We start from the raw sequence: 24601 nt of genomic DNA on the forward strand, positions 1-24601 counted from the left end.
TAACTACATTCATCATTCATGCTCTTTTGGTTTTCTTAACTCTTGGTCTAATGCAAAAATCAATAAATCTAAGACCACAGACTGTGATGTGTCCAATCTGATCTGCCCTCATTATGATGTAACAATCTAAAAACCCAATTTACTCAAGTAATATTAGTCATATGGACTGTTCTCAGGGGGTTACTACAATCACCACCAGAGGGCGCACTGTATACAGCAAATAATTATTGTACTGCGGATATGTAGCACAGATGAGGAGGAGGGGCAAAAGCTGCAATTCTAGAGAAGTGGTAAATGTGAACATGCATAAGAATAACTAGAATGGCTGTGGAATTCAAAAAAATGAATGAAATATAACAGCAAACTGTCTGCAACCTTTGCTTGGACAATATAGGTGACACCATAACTCACTATTTCAATAATATGTTACAGTTTATAGTCTTAAACAGCTGAATGTTGATACATTTTTATGATATTTGAAAAATGTCTCCATTGGGAAGGTAGGAAGTTGGAATATTACTAGAGCCGTGAACTACAACACGCATCTAGAAGTCTGCAAAGAGAAACTAGAGACCGTGATGATGTCAACAAATACAGTGTTTACAGTATATTTCTCTCTTAGCCTTGGCACTGATACTTAAAGCTCTACATTTTTTACACTTTTTTGCACTTTGATCAAGATTGGTGTCATTTTCATCAAAGTTTATGAATAATGATATATGTTTATTAGATCAGCTGTGGTGTCATGGTACAGAGAGACTATTGGTCTCTTGGTTTTGTTGATAATTTTAAAACAAATTTTTTTGGTTTCATGTACCAGATGTGCAAGTGCTGAAGTACGATCCTTAAGTCTCTTGACCTTGACATAATCCGTATTCAGTGTCTACACGCCCTCTTGTTTAATTGCAAATTGTATTTTTATCAGTGATCATAACTCAGCTGTTCTCTGAGTCATTGCATACAACCTATAAACAACAACGTTACCATTCGGCGATTTATCATGGTTAAAACTCTATTAAATGTCACACAGCACTTGCACCAATACAAAAATTTACAACGACATTCTTATTAAGTTTCACAGACAGTCATTGCGCTCCAGTCTACTTCCTATAACTGACAGCTCTAGCTGCGATAAATATTTACATCTAGATTAACCTGTTACTCAATATTTCATATTTATTGCCACAGTTCCTGCTAATGATATATCTGTGTATGGTTTTGAGATCAAATGATTATAATAAACAGTTCCCTGCAGCTATAATGGTTGTCATGCACCATTTGACACTAACATACATCCGCAGAATGGTGCTCCAGATCATTACATCACTTTGTTTCCGCATGAATTAATACATCTGCATTGAAAAGTGAACCTGGGCATTATTTTATCACCTTGTCACCTGTCAACTATTGAACTTTTTTCTGACCAAATAATACATGAGTAATCAGAAAACCTTTCCTTAAGATTTTTCAGGGGGAAAATTCAAAATAAAGATGGAAGTAAAGTCTAGACAGACAGTTTGATCAAGCACCTATGGTTAAACTGACATACTGGCGATCTGCACATCAAGTGGAATTGGACCATTAATTGTTATGTAGGGTTTTCACAACACAGCAGTTCATTCTGGCATCTCATTTAAGTCCCAATTCACTGGCAATTACTAGCTCACTAGCTCATTTTTGACTCCAAATCAAGTTCACTTTAATGTTGTATGCTGAGTTAAATATCCAAATTCTTTACAGCAGTAGCTTCATTCATAATTAATCTTTATAAGAAACAATAGTCTATTTCATGGTGATGAAGGACAAATCTGAGCAGAATGTAATCACACCATTATAATGAAACAATCTATGACAGAACTCCGAGCAACAAAACTTTCATTTATGGATGATGAGTGCTCCAGTCAATGGACCTCATAAAATTTGGACTTTTATAGGCCTGTCAGGTTCAATATGCTTATAACCATGACATGATCACATCCATACAAATGTTAATAAAATGGTCTGTAAATCTTGGTATTGATTTTCTCCTGAAATACAAATATGCAAATTCATTGTTTTAACCTTCAAAATTCTTCCTAAAACTCGTCAATATCTCTTTTAGGTCATTTTAAAGTCACTCCCATATACATTATTATTTCTTCATTCTTTTGGAAGATCTTCACTATCGCAAAATTAAATATCAATGTGTTTGCACCTGAACTTGAAATATAGACTTTGTCAAGCTCTAATTCATCAACATATGAATATCGATCTGTCAAAGTAAACATATTCATCAGTCACTAAATTTAAGTGCAAGAGTTTAATCTAGCAAGTAGGGATGAATTTAATCTGCTGTTTCTGAAAATGGAAACGAAAAATTAAATCGATATGTTGTAAACCATTACTCACATTTTTATGACCTTTTGAACTTTCAGCATTTTATTATATGAAATATATACATAAGAAGACAATATCAATGAATGAGTTACTTTCTTAATTGAACAATAATGGTGCTTGTTTTAAAATGATGTCAGAGCTCAGAGCAATGGGGTCATTACCCAGAATGCATCATTGAAAATCATCACTTCTTCAAGTCGTCTCATTTTTGGATGATAGCAATTAATTTGGAAGGAACTGACCCAAACCTAATGTGTGTATGGTGTTTTCTGATTACCAAAGTACTTTTATAGAAATCAAGCATTACACAAATTTCCTGCAAGGTGATTCACACACACATACAGACAAACAGACAGTGACTATACCGGTATATAGCATGACAACCTGGAGTTCTGTATGAAGCACCATAATGCAGAAATGACAAGTATGGCAAAACACTGTACGCAGGGAAACTTGTTTGAAATATTTTTTCTTACATAAACACTCTTGTAATGCTGTACTATTGATCCTCATATGGAATGTTACGAAAAGTCATGATCATACACAATGAAAAAGTAATAATTACACAAATTAAAGCTCTATGGAGAATGAATGAGAAGTAGAATGACTAAAGAGACTTTAAGGACAATGTTCAATGTAAGTGCAAGTGGGACCATGACTATAATTAAAACACTCACAAAACAAACAAAATTCACTGTATGTAGGGGAAGTTTAGCTCTATTTCGATTGTTGTAAGCAAATATTATACACAGACCAACTTTGTTTTGAAAATAAAATGAAAATAGTACATAAAATTCTATATTGTGGCTTTCAACTTTCCTTAAGGTATTACATATTGCACCTCAAAAGTGCAAGACTTAAACTACTGAACTGTTGCTCAAACTTTCCTCAACGAAACTTTCAACCATTCTCTTACCTAATCAAGAATAAAAATCAGGGGTCACCGGGCAAATTTTGGTAACAGGGAAACAAATTACCAGACATTTACCGATACTTGAAATTCAAAATGGCTGCCATCCTTGTGTTAACTCTATGGGGAAAAATAAAATTATCGATTTTCAAAAAACTAGGAAGGTTAATATTTTTCTCCCTCTAATAGCTTTAAAATAAGCCTCATAGATGATAGATAAGAAAAGAATTGAAAAAATTGAGTTTGAATATCTGTCCCTGAGGCACATTTAACCTTAAAAGCTAAAACACACAGATGTTACCAGGTAAATGGATCCCACCAGGTATAATCCAATGACATATGTACACAATTCGATACAAGACGAATTTGTTCAAAATTCTATCTGAAGCTTTTACCAGTTTCTGAAACATAGACATCATCACTCATTCAAGCCGCATTTTTCCTTTGTAGCGATAGCTTTCTTATAGAACCACAACAACTGCATTATTCAATTTATATCAGCCCTGGTTTTATTATAATAATAATTTCATTTGTACAAACACCCAGTGGGACAGACGCCCAGTTTATTTTTACTTTCATATTAGGTAATATACAGCTCTATTCAGCAGACAAGGTCATCAACAGATTAAGCATGCAGTGTGTTTCATGCACCTTTTTGTTCTCAATTAATTAAAGCGAGGGGAGTCGTCTGCAGAACTGCAACCTGTTTACAAACAATTCATGCACAATATCTAGACCCATCACGTCAACATAAATGCAACATTTAAATGTTAAGAAGTACATTATGACAAACATGTTTTAACTTTCATCAATCACCAAACATTCCCTGGATACAGTGTTTACATCAGACATATACTGTAGGTCCCACACAACTTTTGAGCACAGTTCTGATAACTCGGTCCCTCCCTATAAAGTAAATAATAGTTTAGCTACCAGCTATTTATAACGGCAGCTCCAAGCCAATTTTACACCATATTTTTAAAGTATGTAATTTTTTGAAAGTCCTAGCCACACCACCTGCAACCGTTTTGCAATCTGGCCATGTTGTGATGCCACATGTTTGAATCTGAATGACTTTAAACAAACCAGGAATTATTTTTTAATGTTAATGTGCAGTACATAAAAACTTCACGGGCCATATGACATCTTGAACACAAGCTGTTCAAACAGTATGTTTTTGACTTGTAATTCTAAATTTACCAAAGAACACGTCAATGCACAAATAGTAAAATATTTGAAGAATTTCACGTTTGCCTAACTGAATGTATCCCAAGAATTTCACATTCTGACTGTGTTCTATTCTGGATTTTTTTTCACTTAATTTTGGTCCAAAAGTTCTTTAGCGAACTTTAATCACAGATGAGAACACTTATAAAACTCTGCATCCTCCTAAAGTCTGTCTCCTCATTAACAAGTCAGACCTCTTTAAGTTTTAGGATTATTGAAACTATAATACAAAAATCACTAAAAAAATATTAAACTAGCTGTCTGATAGATTGATAAATACAATCATGTTTGGGAGGGACTGTCAATGTACAAATCTATCATGTAATAGCCAAATTTCATTATTTGTGATATGCATGTTTTGTATAACTTTGATGTGTTTCCCAGTATGTTTTTGTGTTTGACATTTCCTGTATCTGCTTTCAAAATTACACTTAAATTTTTTAATGCAGGGTATAAGATCGTACTGTCTGGTATTACCATTGCTGACTGAATTTTCATCCCAACAACTATTTAGTTGTCAACAACTAAGATTAATTGTGAACAATGCATTACACTTCAAGGGCTAATATAGTTCCTTGCATTTCAACATACGGTGTACCTTAGTGAGCAGTGGAAAAAATACACTTGTATTGTAGAACATAAATAAATGAATGTATTATCTAATGTTACAGATAATCCCTTGTTAAAGTCCTGTATATCTTTTTGGAACTTATATATCAGAATGCTTACTTAAGGATGACCACAAAATGTTATTCAATAAATTGGCAACGATTTTAAAAACTGATAATCATTTTTGAATTGCAATTCAAACATGGCCACCAGAAATACAAGCTATAGTGCCTGAATTTGTTTGACCAAATCCATCACTAAGGATTGCAATAGTGACATGTTAAAAGACAACATGGCTTAATAACAGGAATTCAAACATCTGTCTGAAGATTAGATGGGGCTCCGTACAGAGCAATAAAAGACAATAGCAACACAAGTCTACATTAGCAGTTACAAGTTTGGAATGTCAGTATATAACAATGGAAGATTTAGTAGGCCTACATCACAGAATATGAAAATATACACATAAATATTTTATCATGCTTGCATGCATACATATACTAAAAATAGTGACAATAATCACTGTTCGCTCCCATACAGTTATCAAAACAAACCAACAATTGTATGAAACATGGACATACACATACAGACAGACTGACATACACAGACTGGCTTAGAGTGATGACATTGACCCCAAGTGTGCCTTGGCCCATGAAGAGTGATAAAGATATAACAAAAAGCTGAATGTAATGATAAAATAGTTAAGTATAGGCCTACAGACACTGAGGGTGAATATGTTACAGCAATTTGATTAGTTTCTTTTCGTTTTCTACTTCTGTGATAATTTTTAAGACAATCAAACTGCAAGGCAGTTTTAATATGTATTGACAAACATGTTATCTTTTACAAGCACACAGCAAACTGTTCATGATTTTTCATTTACAATATTTGACATAGACTGAAATACATAACATGCAACCAGTATTTACATTTTGCCCATGCACCAGATACATGGAGAGATTTCAACATATAATCATCAACTCAGAAACCCTAAAGGGAAAAGTAAACATTGTTTTCTTCCAGAACAGCTGGTACATCCACATCTGGAGCAACATACAAACTTAACCAATTACACAAGGATGATGACACAAGAGATAAAGTTAAGAAATTTAACTGTGGTGAACTTGACTATTCCTTTCAAATCCTTACCTAACTTGATTGACATCTTAAACTAAATACACTGCATGGTTAATTGCACACAAAATACATCAGGGGTGTACATTTGATAAAAGGGAGTTGTCTGAAGATTGATGAGGAACATTATCTTTTTTATCCGATACATTGTACATTCTTTTTTCCCACTATCCCACCTTTTCTTTTTGATAAACCTTCTGTGGCTGATTTTTTATTGACATTTGTTTGGATTTTTTCAAAATCTGCCAGGACTCTTTAACATTGAAAAAAACTTTGAATATATTTGTTGGAAACCAAACCTGCTGAAATCACCTCAGCTATGTTTTCTCATTATTTTTTACCGCATTTCAACACCAAATACAGTTTACCATTTCAAATGCTTACTGAATCACCGCATTATCTTGAACATAGGGCCAATGTCCCTGAAGCTACTATAGACATGGATACAAAATTAAGTATTTCCTGACTGTATGAAATCATCTCACTAAGGTCATCCTAGGGACCTGTTAGCCAAATATTAAAGCTGTCTGACCAGCGGTTTTGAAAAAAACAAGCGACCCAATAGTCGACAGAGCTCTGCTGTGTTATGTAGAGAGCAACTTTTCTTGACATGTATTGATGAAGAAGGTTGAGATCTTTGATAGCTCATTGCAGGATGGCCTGACCTAAAATGGCAAAATTAGCTGCAAAAATACAAAATTGATGATTTCATCATAATTATGTATAAAATGTATACCAAATATCAAAGCTATCACATGACTAACTTTTGAGAAACAAATATTTTGACCAAAAACGGCAAAAATTGACTAAAAAATACAAAAATTGAAGATTTCATCAAATTTCATTATATCACACTAAGAGAACCCTAGGAACCTGTATACCAAATATCAAAGGCATCAGACAAGTAGTTTTTGAGAAACACATTTTTTGACCAAAAACGGCAAAAATTGCACCAAAAATACAAACTTGCAGATTTCATCATATATTCTATATATCATATTAAGTATATCTGTAGGAACCTGTATACCAAATATCAAAGCTGTCAGACGAGCGGTTTTGATGAAATAAATTTTTGACCAAAAATGACAAAAAATTCCTTAAAAATACAGATTTGCATATTTCATCACAATTTGAACAAATCCAAGTTGGGTTATCCCTAGGGATCTGTATACCAAATATCAAAGCTGTCTGACCAGCGGTTATGAAGAAAAAGATTTTTTACCAAAAACGCCTTTTTTGGCACTAATTTGCATATTTTTGGCAATGACAACTTCATTTGAACAAAATCTCATCTACAGCCCATCATCTATGTACACACCAAATATCAAGATGAAATGTGCAGCGGTTTTGGAGTTTTTGATGTTGACGGACAGACATACATACATACAGACATACAGACACACAGACATACAGACATACAGACATACATACATACAGACATTTCCCTAGCCTATAAGAATAGCTTCCATTGCCATATATACATATGGCTATGGGAGCTAAAAACCACCTTCCTTTTTTTTATAAAAAAAGAAAATATTATATTTTTTTTTGCATTAGCATCTGAATAAACATAGGGCCAAAGTCCCTGAAGCTACTATAGACATGGATACAAAATTAAGTATTTCCTGACTGTATGAAATTATCTCACTAAGGTCATCCTAGGGACATGTAAACCAAATATTAAAGCTGTCTGACCAGCGGCTTTGAAAAAACAAGCGACTCAACAGTTGACAGAGCTCTGCTGTGTTATGTAGAGAATAACCTTTTGTGACACATGTATTGATGAAGAAGGTGGATATCTTTGATAGCTCATTTCAGGATGGCCTGACCAAAAATGGAAAAAAATCCGTCAAAATACAGATTTGCATATTTCATCAGACTATATTAGTCTATAATAGCAAATAAACGAGAGTTAATTACATTCTAATTAAAGTAAACAAGACTTGCTTAAATCAAGATTTACGTCATAATAAAACAGCATATCTGTCAGGTTATAAAGAATCTTGAGCTGGTTATCTTTTATTTTCATCATATTAACCAAGCACATTTTAACTTTCAAATTAACATTGTAAGTAAGTTCTGTTGAATAAGTTGAGACTGTATGTACTCAGAGAAAGCACACTGAAGAGACAAATGTTTGTAACTTAAGAAGTTCAAGGTCATCAAAAGCATTGTAAGGAATCATGTTACACTTTCATTGCACTGTTTACACAGATTGCATAATTGCTATAAATAGCACAAGGAATCTTACAGCCCAGCTTTACCATAAAAACCCTATCACTTTGACCACTCTTTTAATTGACCACTCTATTTTTTTCCTCAAAAAGTAATCTTATTTTATCCTTACCAAGTCAACCATAAATGAAAATTAGAACTTTCTCTATCTCTATTTATTTGACCACCCTATCATGACAAAATATTATGAGCAATTTCTTTTAGATAACATAAATGGTGGTTCAGAATATATCAAAGTTGGGATTCAGGAAAGTTGCCTTTACATGTTTTAATCCGCCAAGATTGTAAGCATTTCACTATGAACTATCAAAAAAAGTTGAACTTTCTGATAATTCCACACTAAAATTATTTTGGCTTTGATGATTTCCTAATTAATTCAATTATTTACAATCATATTAATTATTTTTTTCTGGGTGAATTGATAGGGTTTATACAGTACAAGAATTACATACAATGTAAGTCAAATTTTGACCAAAAATGACAAAAAAATTCCTTAAAAATACACATTTGCATATTTCATCACAATTTGAACAAATCTAAGTTGGGTTATCCTTAGGGACCTGTATACCAAATAACAAAGCTGTCTGCCCAGCGGTTAAGAAGAAGAAGATTTTTTACCAAAAACACCTTTTTTGGCATTAATTTGCCTATTTTCAACAATATCAAAAAATTAAAAAAAATAGTTTCTCAAAATCATATTTTTCATCTACACAACAAATATCAAATCAGTAAGTACTGCGGTTCTCAAGATATTTGAGTGGACGGACGCCTCACAAACGGACATACATACATACATACATACATACATACATACAGACTGACGACGGACGCCGGACGGATACCCATCCCAATAGCTTCTATAGACTATAGTCTATAGTAGCTAAAAAGTATTGTATACAAATCTTAGCATATTGAAGCCAAATCCAGCAAGTTCCTTAATTGATCATTTGCAAACCTCACGATATCTATGGCATCAAAATTACAGCCTACAGCTATGAGATGCAGAGGAGCTGTTCTAATCAAATGATGTGTTGCTTAGCAACCATATCTTTCACCAGCAAAGGAACTGTCACATAGCCGAGTGCGGGTTTAATGACATCTGCTAGGTACGTATATCGTGGTTGATGGTTGTCAATATCCTCATATATATGGGTCTGTGTAATTATACACACATGTACAGGCAAGAGGTAATTCATGGTTTAGCATGAGTTTTAATCACTTATACTTCAAATAGCTTGCGCAGAAGGCTGCCAAAGACGGCTGCAAGCGGCTCACTGATATGTGTGTGTGCATCTCTGCAGTATGATAAGATTTTTTTTCCATGACCACTGCCATTGCAATCCTACAACATTTGTGAGTGCGTCATCTCACGTCTTGTGTCACGGGGCCAGCTTCAGTATATTATTAATGGATGAAGATTTGTGAATGATAAAGTTGTCAAAATACTAAGACAACTTTAAAATTTAAAAATAAATTGAAAAGGCATAAATTATGTCTTTTGAGATGTAATATATTGCCTTGTTCGATCTGCTGTCATGACTTGTGTCAAGGGCCAACTGTCCTGGTGGAAAATATGCTGGATGAGTAGGTCCAGTGAGCTGCCATACACATCTATACAATGTATTAACAACAAGACTATCAACACTTGTGACCATCAAAGAAGACTATCTTAAGAAAATATCTTTATCATAAAACTCCATCTACTATAAACAGTGAACTGTCACTCTCAATAGAAAGTATATTTCCAATCTTAATCTGGGCGAGCTGATGAGCTCAGCCATGCAGCTATGTGATATTATGGTTATGATATCAGAAAAGTTTGCTGCCTGGAAAGACACGGCCAACCTCAATCAAAGGGACCCAGGGCTTCGACATGTCAAACAATATAAGTAGTATCTCATTTCAAAATGGCCAGCTTTGTCCCTTTAACCCTTTCACCACCATGGTTTGTCCCAAATCCATTGTTTTCTATGGTAAAGTTGGACCTGTATACAGGGAACTGGGGGTGAAAGGGTTTTTAAAGCTCCCAACTGAGGACTGTCAAAACAGGATGAGTGGATCTGTCAACAAAGAACAATGGAGGTCGGAGCTCAACTTTCAGTCATTGCTATTGGCTGTAATGGGGCAGGCTTTTTGTCAGCTTTATCTGTACAAACAGAACTGGACAAAACTTTCCAGTGAGAACAAAGGATTTAAATCACATAAACAATCAATGTCAGGCACTAATGCCAAAACCAGGGATTGTGAGGACTGCCCCTCTAAGCAGCTACGAAAACAATTCTTCACCCAAAGGAAGACAAATGGTTACTTCAAGGTCAAGAACATAACCAGGTGAAATTAATCATACTCATCATACGAGTGGGAAGTTGTATCTTGTCCAGCATACAAACTGATTGAGCACTGAGTAATATTTGTCAAGGAATTACGTACAAAGCTTAGAGAATTGGTGAAATACTTTGGTGTTTAACGTTATAATAGATCAGAGTCAGTTGTGGAAAATGTTACATCTAAATATCAACACCTAAAATACCAAACAATACAATGTTGATCTCAGCAATGTCACAGAATCATTAGTCAGTGTATATAAGCCTTATAGAACACTTATACGCCACATGAAACCTAAGCATTTATGATTTATGTTGATAATATTTTTGCCATAAACTGTTTTACTTCATATTGATCTATGAGTTAAATATTGAATATGTGCTGTCACACTGTTGTGAAAAAATGTTTTATTGCTATGATTATGAAGCTGATAAAATAATTGAAATACTTGTTTGATAAATCAATACCAATAAATCAGTTGTACAGAATATTTTGTTATGTAGGAAATCCTTTTTTTATCATTTAAAGGGGCAAATTCATCATATGCAGGTGCTTATTTTGCTTCTGAAAGGACTGATGTTGGTTACGGTGCCATTGGAAAATTTAGACATCCTAAAATACCTGAAAAAAGTGGTCTACAAACCATACCTCACCTTGAACCATATGTGATTAGTAAAAACATATGATGACAGATTTTTCACCGTAAATGATAGAGTTAACACACAGAATATGGCACCCATTTTAAATTTCAAATATCAGTAAATCTTGGGTGATTTGTTTCTCTAGAACCAAATTTTGTGCAGTGAACCCCAATTTTTATTCTGGATTTCAAAGAGTATATTTGAAAGATTCCTTGCGGAAAGTTTGAGCAAAAGTTTAAGTATTTCACTTATGAGACGCATACTACCTTAAAAACAAAAGCTTGGATATGAAAAAATCCAACAATGATATTGTAACTTGGTAAACTTCCTTCAAACACCATATATGTTGCTAAATGACATGTTGGAGATTGTGCAAAGCAGATTATATGTACCATAATTGAGTATCTGAAAGCATATATATGCAGTTTAATCATATAACCGTGGCATATAGTACATCTGTAAATTTGTGTACAGTATTGAAATCGAGCTAACAAACTCTCTCTAAACACAATTAAATGTGTTTAATTTTCCACAGAACGTTATACTAAGACTCGACAACGAAATAATTACAAAATTTCTGCTGATGATCCTCTGATGGTTGCTTTTCATTGTAAACAACTCTGAATGGTAAAATAGTAAAGCAAGATTGAATTTATAATCACAATATCACAAATATAAAGTAACTGAGTTCAACAGAATTGCATTTTGTATTTAATATTTTTGATACATTGAAAAATGAAAATCAAAATGTACAGACTTTTCCAAGATCAAATTCTAAGGAAAGTTTTATTTTGAAAAATACAGACAGGTAAATAAATGATGTATAAACAAATAAACAGATATTAATGGTTGCATGAACAAAAAAATAAAATGTATAAATAATGAATAAATATGCATATACTTTATGAAACTGTCACGTTTTATTGTATTTAATGATATCACAGAAAAATTTTCAAACTTTATAGAGGGGGATGTTTAATGATGTTGGGGTGTTATTAGCTTTACATTTCTTTTAAAATTTTGTTTTGCCATTGTTTTGTCATTCTTTCTGAGTATTGAGGTTGTTTATATTTGTGAACAAATATTTAAAAGTTCCAGATATCTGTAGCTGTATAACTCCCCTGGTTGTGATGTACTATTGGGGAATGAAAAACTCAACACTCACTACAACTTGGGGAGTGGTGGAATGATACTGATCACAGCAATTCAGGATGACACCAGTTCAAAAGGAAATGACGAGATCAGATATCCAGAAATCCACTTTCATGGAAAACCTGTGTGTGTGTGTTCTTGTCCGTCCTTCTGAGAATCAGCAGTAGCAAGCACAAATCTTATTGGTTTATGCATTCTGAACATTGCTTTCAGATCTAAATCTCCTGAGATACCAACACAACCATTCAGACTATGTCAATGGGTCAAATAACAGAAATGTCATTTTAAAGGCATTTTGCCAGCAATGCTGACACTGAGAGAAATCTCAAATCCTCTTTGTTCATACACAGTGTACAGTACTGTGGTCTGATTCTGTCTTTGCTGGCAACACTAGAAGAATATACACAAAAAAATTATCTTCCTAATCTTCCTTTACAGCCTCAGTATATTATGGTACACTGGGAGCTCTCAGTCATTTTTGTAAATTTAGCATTGGTAGTTTTGAATGCCACAATACAGAACAGATTTTAGACCAGCCAAAGTAACTCCCTGACTAACATTTCTTATCCTTTCCTTATATCATATATCAAGCCGGCCTCTTCCCCGCAGCAAACAGCCATATTATTATCACACATTCAGCAATATTTTGAGTACACACAATGGTTTGAAACATCATACCATCTCTGTGTCCTCCAAGTTGAAGTGACATGGCACTGACTCCAGAATATTCTCTCTTATGGAATAAAAATTTACATGATTACATTTACTGATATACATGCAGCTGGACTTGGTGCAAACAAATTACTAGTAATTCTAGGGCAATAAGCAGTACCTTTTGTTCTCTTTTTCACCATTTTTGTTTTTAATATCAACAACAGTCTCTCATTCTATTCAACAAACCATGTCGAAACAGTAACTACTTAGCTTGTGAAAACAGCATCTATACATGTAAAATCAACCTTTATTGTTTATGTTTGATTTCTAATCCAAACCGGAGTTCACACATCTGGACCATGGCACACTGAGCTGACAATTTGAATACTGTGTATCTAAACATACTCAGGAGAGTAGAACAGGAGCTCTTAAATGGGATTAAAACACAAATAATGCAAAAAATCAACAAAAGTTACAGACAGTTAATGTCCCTTTAATTGACTCAAAGATATTATCAGAAATGCGGTCTGTATTGCAACCTGCATGCAACCAAGACATCGACTTGATCATGTTCTCTGAGTATGAGCAACTAATACCTAGTATTCAGCTTGCTATCCTGGAGTTTTTGACTAAAACACTGTTAATATATCTGTAAACTGCATAAGCCTTCCGTTGACAAATCACGTGATAGGTGTTTCAATATATTTCACAAAATATTCTTGTTCAGAAAAAGAACGAGAAGAAAAGAAACACGAGGGTAGACTAGCTGTGAAAAGTTACAGTAATTACCATACAGCTTCAAAGCAATATCGGTTTTGATGTTGTCACAATAATATACTACCTGTTCTTCTGCTCGTCTTCACACCTCATTCACACTCAATTATTTTAATCAATCTGCACTAGTCCTAACAGAAACAAGGTTTACAAATCTTGAATTATAAAAGTAATTTGGAAGATCATGCCTATAACATTATAAAGAGTTTGAAAAAATTCTTCCGATGAACCCCTGCTGATCCCTCTAGACTAAACTTTGTACAATGATAAATATCGAATCCTGTCCTAAGGTCAGTTTGTAAATGCTGGGCTGGAAAAACTTTTCCCGAGAAAACAAGTCATGTGTACTTGTGTGATCAATTAGGATTCCATTTCTAGACAAATACCGTTAATCCCTCACTTGTTTTATCATAAATTTTCATGTTATACTATCCTGACGACATCCACTTGTGCTGTTATGGCATGAATTTATTTCACAAGTCTAGCTTTAATAGGGAGCAGTGTGAAATTTTAAACAACTTGCTAGAAAGGTTCGTTTGGCAATCTCAGCAGTGAGGAAATTAGCATAGAACTCATGCCCAGGGGCCACTTCTCTGTGGTTTTACTGGTTTTGAGTGCTACTGATACTTTTCTGATGCAACTGGACTGCGTCTAATCACCACAATTGTCTAAAACACGAGGAGGCATATGTACGGTAGACTGTAGACAACAGTCAATCTAACACTTTTACTTGTATTTTCAATCACTGTGTTTAATACGCAGGTTTTCGTGTTTGGGTTTGCTTTACTTCCTCATTAAGAAAGAAGATAAAAATTTTGTATGGGCAACAACCATAATACACCTCCAAAATATGTTCAACATAATACCGGTCATAAAAAATATAATCGTGCCCTGTTCAGGTATAAGCCTTCTTTTATAATTGGAAAGACGTTAATTTGTAACATTTGGCGGTTGGAAGTTGCAAAAAATTACTTGTATTTCATTATTAGTTTTGATATTAACTCTTTTCCTGCCAAGTCCATATTTCACCACCAGGTCAAGATGGTTAAATTAATGAAACACAACATATTCCATATGGTGTATTTTAACATAATACTGTACATTTGGAGGCTGTTGAAAACATAAATACTGTTAACTTGATGTTTTTGGACTAAAGATGCTATAACAGACCAAGCCAAGTGGGTGAAAATACGTCTTGTTTTGGCTAAAAACCGCTTTTTACTGACATGGCTGCTAGCGAATTGATACTGTCTGGCAGGAAAAGGGTTAATGTAATACTTCACAAATACAAATTACAGCCAAAAACAGGGGCAGTGAACATATCTATTTGTACAAAAACCTGTTTGTCTGTGATATCTCGCTGATCAGGTGGGGCATTTTTTTCCTGCTGTATCAGCTTGAAATTTTTCCTTGGAGGCCAGGTGGAAAAATTTAATATCTTGGTCAACTGGCAACTTGCAAAAGACCTATTTATGGGTTGAAAGGGAGTATGATTTAGCTGCATCTGTGAATTTGCCAATGAGGCAGAGAATGGGAAGTAGCAAAAGATTGCAGCAAGAAGTGAAAAGGCAGTCACGATATTTTGATTAGGATGAGGGGAATTGGAGATTTCCAATTTTTGTAGCAGGAAAAAAGTGGGCGAAGGGGAATTCATCATAGACAGTCATTATTTTCCCCTCCAAATTTTAATTTTCTTCATAATACACATTTGAAGAGCATATTTACATTAAAAACCTCTGTTGACAATTCCTCGAAATTGCCTCCAAATTTTAATTTTGTTCATAATACATTTGAATAGCATGTTTACATGAAAAAACCTGTGGTTACAATTCCTCTCAATTGGCTGGCTGGCTGCCCCTGCTTAAATGTGTAATACTCAGTAACTCTGTTAATAGTATTTTTGATCGAATTTTTTAATAACACACTGATGTATGAGAAGATTTTTTGCAAGTTTGCTTCAATAGTGAGAGTTGATAACTTTTTTACAAGACATAAACTTGTTTGAAGAAAAGGAAATATTCATCACTAGGGAAAAATGTGTCTCAAGGACAGATGTTTAGACTCTGAAACTTTTACAATGCTTTTTCGGTCTTCTGCTTGTATAGACTCATTTCTCACTTTTTCTGCAAAGTAAATGTAAGTAAATGTTTTCACCATCTTGTTTTGTGAAAATTAAGAACTTTAATAGATTTCCTGATAGCATCAAGTTAACACTGTGTTTCTTGACTATTTTGAATTTCAAATATCAATGAATTTTTTGTGATACCTTAACTAATTCCAAACTTCATATGGTGACCGTGATTTTTGTTATTGATTCAGATGAAAGAAAATGGTTTACATTCTCTCTCTTTGGAAAATTTGAGGAAAAGTTTAAAACTAAATTTGTTTTGAGTCAATATTACCTCTCGTTTTATATGTCAGGCCCTAAATCTCTCTCATGATGAAAAGATAACTTAATTATTTATGAGTTTTGATTGATAGAACACTGAAACTTGACTGAAAGATTCAGCTGTTTGCGGGCACTCCGCAGGTCAGAGGTCACAGAGCGCCCACACACAGCTGAACCATTCTGTCTAATAGACACTACAGTTACAATGCTTCTTAAATTCACATCACAATCTGAAAAATATTTCTGAGTTATAGAGTTTAGACTGAAGAGCTTCTTCTAAACATCCTGATTAAACAGGTCATAGGGATCAACTCATGAACTGGAACTTTCATGATAAAATATTTTTTATGAAGAGACATGAGGCAGACAATAATGAATGGTTTGGGGAATTTATCTCCAGCATATGCAAATATTTCAGTATTATCAGCGGTGCCAGTTGTTTCTAGAAATAGATGAAACAAAATTCTGTAATTCCCACCAGAATTTCCATAGATATGGCTGGTATGTCCCCATTTCTTCATTTTTTTCTTACTCCATATTTTAGGTCACAGTCTTCAGACTTCATCAATCTCAATATTGAATCCCTATGAAACCAGCAAATTATGAATTTGGAGAAGACATGAGGTGATAATGAGATCACAACTGGGTCATAGGGTGATCAACCTGCAGAAATAAGGTACCATGGGTATGTGTGAGAATTACGGTCAGTTGCATGAGTTGTAGAAATTGGGCTACAGTGGGTTTTGAGGAGTATGATACCATGGTAACCATTAGTGAGCATCTTTTACGATTGGTTGTTGAGAATTAGGGTATCATGGGTTGTGAGGACTAATTAAGTTACTATTATTAGTTTTGAAAATCATGATGTCAATGGGCTGTCTGAATTAGGGTATCATGATATGGGTCCACCTAGTACTTGCAGAGCAACAAATTAGTATTCATTTTGTAAAGTATATTCATGAGAATTTTTCAGTATGCAAATTCAGTGATGACTCATTATCAACATAGAATATTTATGTACCTCAGATCTTGATTACACGGCTTGTGAGAGTCAAGGTATGGTTGGTAATGGAGGAACTTGGGTATCAATGGTTGCATGAATTAGGATTTAATGCGAGAATGGGGGATCCGGGGAGTCATGGGTATAATGTAAGAATCTGGGTATCATGAGTTCATGTGAGAATGGGTGTTCTGTGGGTTGTGTGAACAAAGGCTACCACAGAGTTTACCATCATGGGTGATGTAAGAATTGGGGCACCATTGTGAGAAATAGGTTATCATGGGTGTGTGACAATTTGGGCACCGTGTTTACAAAATAACATCCTGATAACAAGGTCCATTGATGCCAGACAGCAGATGCGCCAACCAAAGCATCCACACTGAGTCATCCAAGATTCAGATTTTCTTGGAAATGTCATACCAATTTCCTTCCTTTCTTCTGCATGTCAATGCAAATCAAACAAGGCATTTCAATTTACGAGTCATATAATAAAAGCCAAAATGTTCTCATTTGTATGCCAAAAACAACCACAACAAGAAACCTTCAAGCTATTGAAAATGACCTACTTTCATAAATCTACAGTCAGATGTCCAGGGTCAGCTTTATTCCCTTGTTTTTCCAACTCATCAAGATAAATCATCACCTACAGTCTGACCCCTGAGGGCTACATAATGCTGATAAAGCAATATCAAGTCACCCACGTATTTCTCTATCATATAAGCTAGACGCATAAAATAAAACTGCAGTGTTGATCTATTATTCTGTTTTCTTTTCTGTTTGTAAAATGCACTTTCTTGATCTTTTTCTGAAATCATGATTTTGTAGTGCCTAGCATTCATCTTGTCAATACAGTCTTTGTATATGTAGAGTCCGATGTTAGTGTGATGATTAAAAAACTAAATTTCAGTCTTTTATCAACAAAAACGTTCAATTGTAGATGCATACAATAAGTTGTGTATATGGCTGCTATTGCTGATGCTAATACCTAAAAGGAGAAAGATGAGAAAATAATTTACTTGTTTTTCAGAACAAAAATAATTGAAATATTATCAAAAGTAACAGTAATAGTCCCTTATGTTCTCATTCATTTCTAAAGTACTAAACTGTAGATTATCACTCTGTTTTGTGATCAATTTCCACAAATGTCAAAATAAAAATTTTGTTGTTAGCTGATCAGTCAGTGTGGAGTTTGTTCTGCAGTCAAAACAGGTAATAAATATACACTCATCCTTTGATAACTCTTTTAAACCCTATTTGTCTGTGTTACTGTGCAGAAATTAGTCTTCTAACTTTTCCTGAAAAAACAATAACAAAATATTGGTGGTACAAGTACTACCAGGTATTCCTTTGACTTGAAGACATCCCTTTTTGAAATCAAACTATGAGGTTGTCAGCATCTCAGCCCTGCATTTCAAATTCATTGAAATCAGAGGAATTTGTGGATGAATGTGAATATGAACAACTTTGATGATAACATCACTTGCTACCCGTACATGAACAGTGTTAATCCATCTCAGATTGAATTAAGACTCTGAACTCGTCCAGACACTGGTATGAGGATTACCTTGTGGATATTCATTGATTTCGATTTATCACATCTATACATCCATTCAATGCTTTTGTTGAAAGAGTTTTTGATGGCCTTGCCAGTAATAAATGTTCAAAGCAGAACACTGCAGACATCCTTTCATATTCAAAATTTTATAAAGGAGACCTAACATTCAGGGATAACTACATGCTAAAAGAAGGGTGGATTAATATTTCAGACAACAGAAGCTACAAATCAGAAGCCATTGTTGGCCTCCATTGCTTTTAAATGCATTTCATCAGATAATACACGTCACTTCACTACTCAGAAAGTTAATTTAGGTAAACGGTTGCCATGTGGACGTGACTGACGAATGGTTGCTGACCTTTCACCTCCAACAAAAACAGAGAACCAGTGCCATGGAATATTCCTGCGTAAATCCGATTCAACATTCATTTCACATAACTCAGATTTGATAGGTTAATTTGGTTGCCATAGAAATGAGCTGACGCAAAGTGGTCATATGCCATGGTGAGCAGTTCTGGAGACTCCAATTTTGAATATCTAATGAAGAAGATTGAATTTCACGGGAATTATTATTCCTTCTGGGAAATTATTATTATTATGTTGTTGTTGTTGTTGTTGTTGTTGTTGTTTTTGTTGTTGTTTTCTTGTGGAATCTATTACAAGTCAGACTGTATGAACCATTTTGTTCTCAAAACAACAAAATGACAGTTACTATCCTGGACTACATAAATGTATTACACCTTTGAATCGATAGCCCATAAAGGTGGTGAATTTTCCAGTTGTTTGCACACGAAGCAATCCTTCTTCTATTTAAAGAGGCCATTGAGAACTTTGGATTTCAACCTCTTTGGTTTCATACATGACTAATGCATAGTCCCGATACAGATGTACAGGACTATTGGGAGATGTATACAATGTGCTCAACCAACATATCTACCTGTCTGTCTAGAGTCTATCTCCACTTCAACTTTCTTGAAAAGCATTTGCACGATTCCGACATGATTCAGATGTGAGAGAAAATTCGAGGGGCGGTAATGATATAAATTAAAATTGAATAACGTTAGCCCACATAATAGTGCGACCCACATTACAAAGGAAAGTGGATGAAACTCATGAGTAATACGCCTGTGTGACTGTGATGCTATTATATATTCTACCCATTAAACATGTAACATCAAATTTTCATTGCTATTTATTATGCCATTTTCGGCTACCCAGAAGGGTAAGAATCACACGACGCCGCTACAGTCTTTTAACATTATACTTGTATATGATATGATGTTGTAGACAATCACTGCGCAATCGACTGTAACAACTGACATGTCACTGCAACGTATGTCACGTACATGTACTATGAAGAAGCCAAAAACGTGGATTTTCCTTTACACAAGGCCTGAGATTTTAACTTGCATTGCTCTTGCATCACGTAAAAGCTCTGTACTTACAAGAGTATAAATCCCACTGGCCAGTGATCCTGATCGCACATTGTTCCAGCAACAACACTGTTTCAGAATCGCCATCTTTCAGCTGTCTGTGCCAGTGGTTTCGGAACTGTGATGCAGCGTCGCCGGCTATGGATGGGAAGGCAGGCGACAGTTGACCAGAGAAAACTGCGCAAGGCTTCCCTAGCACAAGGTTTGCGTCGACATCCGGTCAGTGTGTTAAATGCTGTTCTCGTTTGACGTCAGACAAGCCAAGCAGTTCATCGGAAGAAAGAAAGAGTGATGACCGCTGTCATTTCGCCTAACCGCTTTCGCTAGAAACTGGGTTTTTTTTTCCCGCATAGCGCCCTCTAGTGGCATGTTCCCCAAACTCTTCTGTCCCGCTTCTGTCCGCTTTCCTGCGCTTGCCAGAAATAATAAAAAATAATTAATTGGTTTTCTTTGCTCGTCAGTTGATGTTTTGTTCATAGTTTTCCAGATATTTGCCTCATTTTCGTATGGTTTAAGTTCTAGTGGCAAACTGCTTTCAAAATGTGATCCGGAAAATAAAATTACATCAACGATAGTCATACAACTTTGAAGGTACATGTTTTACAAGATCACTAGGTCCATGAACAATTAATTGGGGGACATGATACAGGAGGACCATGCATCTTGAACCCCCTAACCACTGATATGTTGTAGTACCAGACGTCCAGAATGGGCAAGTGCACACTTCATGCATGCTACGTCAATGAAGCCACTGAGTCGCTTCAGAAAGTAGGATAAACCGAGAAATTTCTCGACTATCGTTTCGCTCGGCCGCAGACGACATCTTTGTTTACATTCCAGTTCGCGCATGCGCCAATGTTTTTTGACGTCAGCGGGCATCATTTTTCGGAACTGATGCCTGGCAGGCAACAGTTCCGACAAATGATGCCTGATGACGTCGTTTACGTGGATCAGCACAAAAAGAACGCATCCCACGTGACTATCAATTGGCGAATTAGAACACAGACTGCGGATGAGGTGTGTTACAATATACACATATTGACTGGCCATGAGGGCAACAGCATACGTCTGTACCCCGAGGGACTGTGAGTCACCCCCAAAAACAGACTGTTTCCCGAGGCCGTAGGCCGAGGGAAACAGTCTGTTTTTGGGGGTGACTCACAGGCCCGAGGGGTTAAAGACGTATGCTGTTGCCCTCATGGCCAGTCAATATGTGTATATTGTAACACACCTCATCCGCAGTCTGTGTTCTAATGATATTTGAAGATCACACCTCCATATCTAACGTTGTTGCAGTGGCGGGCAGATCGAGTACGGGATCAATAGATCGAGCGTCATGTGACGAACTCTCACAGTACGATGATGATGACGATGATGATGATGATGATGATGATGATGATGATGATGATGATGATGATGATGATGATGATGACGATGATGGTCATGACACATTATAAAGACACACAACAGTAAACTGCACAGGTACTCTCTTTTGACAACAGATTAGAAAACACGAAGGCTTGAAGCAATAATCTCACCTTCAAGATCACTGTTTCATAGATAAGGAGTAATGATGTAAAATAAATGATAGCCCCATAGAAAGTTTTTGGAATAGAAAAAGGTATTCAGTTAATTACATCGATCTTTAAATGCCTCTTGCGCCATCAGTCAGAATTATAAAATATAGGAATGCCGACAGTTCACTTTAAGTCTATCGGCTTGTCGTTATTACGATTATCATAAAAAGCAAATATTACCATGCTTAGTGTTACGGGTGTATTAAACTCGGGGCTCCATTTTCTTTACAATATCCTACGTGAAGGTTCATACACCTATTGGACATTGACACCACAGCAAATGTGTTTTTGATTAAACTAACAGAATCTCAATTATTTTTTAAGTCAGTTTCATACAAAATGGACATTATTAACAAGGGCAGCTTGTGTTTTAGGGATGGACCATTAGATCTTGGGAGGGGTTGTCACAATGAAATTGTTTTTTTTTACTATTGTAAATTTCTAAAAAAATTTTTTTGCAATTGAGATTAGCTGTGCAATTTTTTTTTCATAGTAAATTTTCAGATTTATAATTTTTTTTTAGTTCATCGCTGTCTTAGGATAAAGAGGGCAAAGATGTGGTGCGAAGCACCACAAGCGACTGTGCAAGTGGTCACGGGGGGGGACGGCAGGAGGGGGTTGTCCCCCCTCTGTCGTCGGAGCTTTTGAAAAACAGAGATTAAAATGGTGTTACATGGTGGTACTTAGGGAGTACTTTTGCGGGGGGAGGTCAGGAGGGGGGTGGTCCCCTCCTGCCGTTGGAGCTTTTGAAAAATAGAGATTAAAATGATGTTATTTGGTGGCAGTTGGGGAGTATTTTTAACGGGGGGAGGTCAGGAGGGGGGTGTCCCTCCTCCTGCCGTTGGAGCTTTCGAAAAATAGAGATTAAAATGGTGTTATTTGGTGGCACTTGGGGAGCATTTTTTTATGATTACACATCTTCCTCTGAAACATGGTCTTCTTGCTCCTCAGTAGCTTCCTATAGTTTTGAAAATTGACTATTTTGGTTTCCTGGCTTCCCTTTCTACTGCGTGGTGAAATGCCTAACATCATGCCTATCTCATGATTTACAATTGATTTTGACAAGCTGAGAAGCTGTTTGCAAAATATAGTGAAATTTGCATATTTGTATTTTTGGAGCAATTGTTGCCCTTTTTGTTCAAAACATCTATTTTCTCTGTAGCAGCATGTCCAAACTGATTGGATGTGTATAGATGTGGTGAAATTTCAATTTTTGTCTTTTTAGGGCAATTTATGCCATTCATGGTCAAAAAATATGTATTCTCTGAAAGGGCTTGTCCAATTTCTTTGAAATTTGCTACATAAGTCCCTTAAGATTTGTTTAAATCATGCTCCTTTTGTGATGGAAAAATTCTTCAGATGATTGTAATTCAGCATTTGCTACACACAAACGATTATTTATGCAGATTTATTCAGTATTTGTTATCGAGAAACTTTCAAAGTTCAACCCTTTTGTGTGTTTTTGTGTTGGGATTTGTTGGATAGATGGCATTTTACGTAGTGTATTGTTGAATGTTAAAAATGTGTTGCTGTTGTTTTTGAGGCTGTTTTTTGAGAAAAAAGAATTGAAAATGCCTTTTTAAAAGCAAAATAATACATGACTTGATATGTTGTTTTATCATTATTGACATGTTTCTACTTGTTCATCCATTCTTGCATTCATCATTGCAATAAAATGCTGTGAAAAAAATGAACCTGATGTGGCCTGCATCTGTTTACCTTGATCTTAAAAGGCAAATATAACTTTCTGTCTTGACAACCATACCATAGTTTCAATGTTTTACCCAGTGTACCTGCTTGGTTTGTACGCAGGAAACAAGTAGAAAACAGGCTCTATAATTTTATAATTTTCAAGTGATCAGAATACAAAAGTCCTGAAAAGATAAGATAATCACAACTTCCAGTATAAGGGATACAGTCACTCTAAATGTATAAATTAAAATTAAAAATGTGCCTGGAGGATGTACTAAAAATACAGAAAGTTGCTTCCTGTCGGTAAAATCTAAAAAAAATTCAAGATTTTAAAGACTTTTGCAGATTTTTTTACGCATTTGTCTTCTTATTATTTTTTTATTTTGCAAACTAGTTTGAAGATTTTTTTCCCTAACTTTCTGCTCTGAATTTTTTTTCTTCTGTTTTTTGACCAACCACCCCCCTCCCAGATCTAATGGTCCATCCCTTACTGGGCCAGGCGTTAAAGGGATACAGTCGTCGGAACTGAGCTCAAAGGTTGTATGGGACCCATACGACCAATGGCAACACTGTATACAAGGTATGATGGTGATTGATGAAAGTTAAAACATGTCTATCATAATCTACATCGTATAATTTAAATGTTGCAGCTATGGTCAGGATGATATGCATCTAGATATCGTGCACGAAATACATTGTTTGTAAACAAGAAGCTCGCACAGACGCAGTTCTGACTACTGTTTCCCTTTTAAGTGACTAAATTTCAGTAACTAAGTGTGTCGTACGACTTTGTTTTGATCAACATGTGAATTACACGTGATGTGTGTTTATAATAATTGTAGCCCGTGTGTTAATTTCACGAGCTGTACTGTATTGATGTTTATGATTGGATAAATTCTGTCGGCTTCAATTCATGCG

At 35.2% G+C, this 24601-nt stretch overlaps 1 protein-coding gene across 1 annotated transcript in view; it reads right to left on the bottom strand.

The window, feature by feature from the left end:
• Positions 1 to 20746, bottom strand: part of LOC139131761 (uncharacterized) — a 29027-nt gene extending 8281 nt beyond the window's left edge. Inside the window, exon 1 of the mRNA XM_070697990.1 lies at positions 20427 to 20746. Within this exon, the coding sequence (XP_070554091.1) occupies positions 20427 to 20501 (75 nt within the window). The 5' untranslated portion in view covers positions 20502 to 20746. The remainder of the gene's footprint in view (positions 1 to 20426) is intronic.
• Positions 20747 to 24601: the final 3855 nt, after the last annotated feature.

Source organism: Ptychodera flava, chromosome 4 (assembly GCF_041260155.1).
Source record: "Ptychodera flava strain L36383 chromosome 4, AS_Pfla_20210202, whole genome shotgun sequence".
Taxonomy (NCBI): Eukaryota; Metazoa; Hemichordata; class Enteropneusta; family Ptychoderidae; genus Ptychodera; species Ptychodera flava.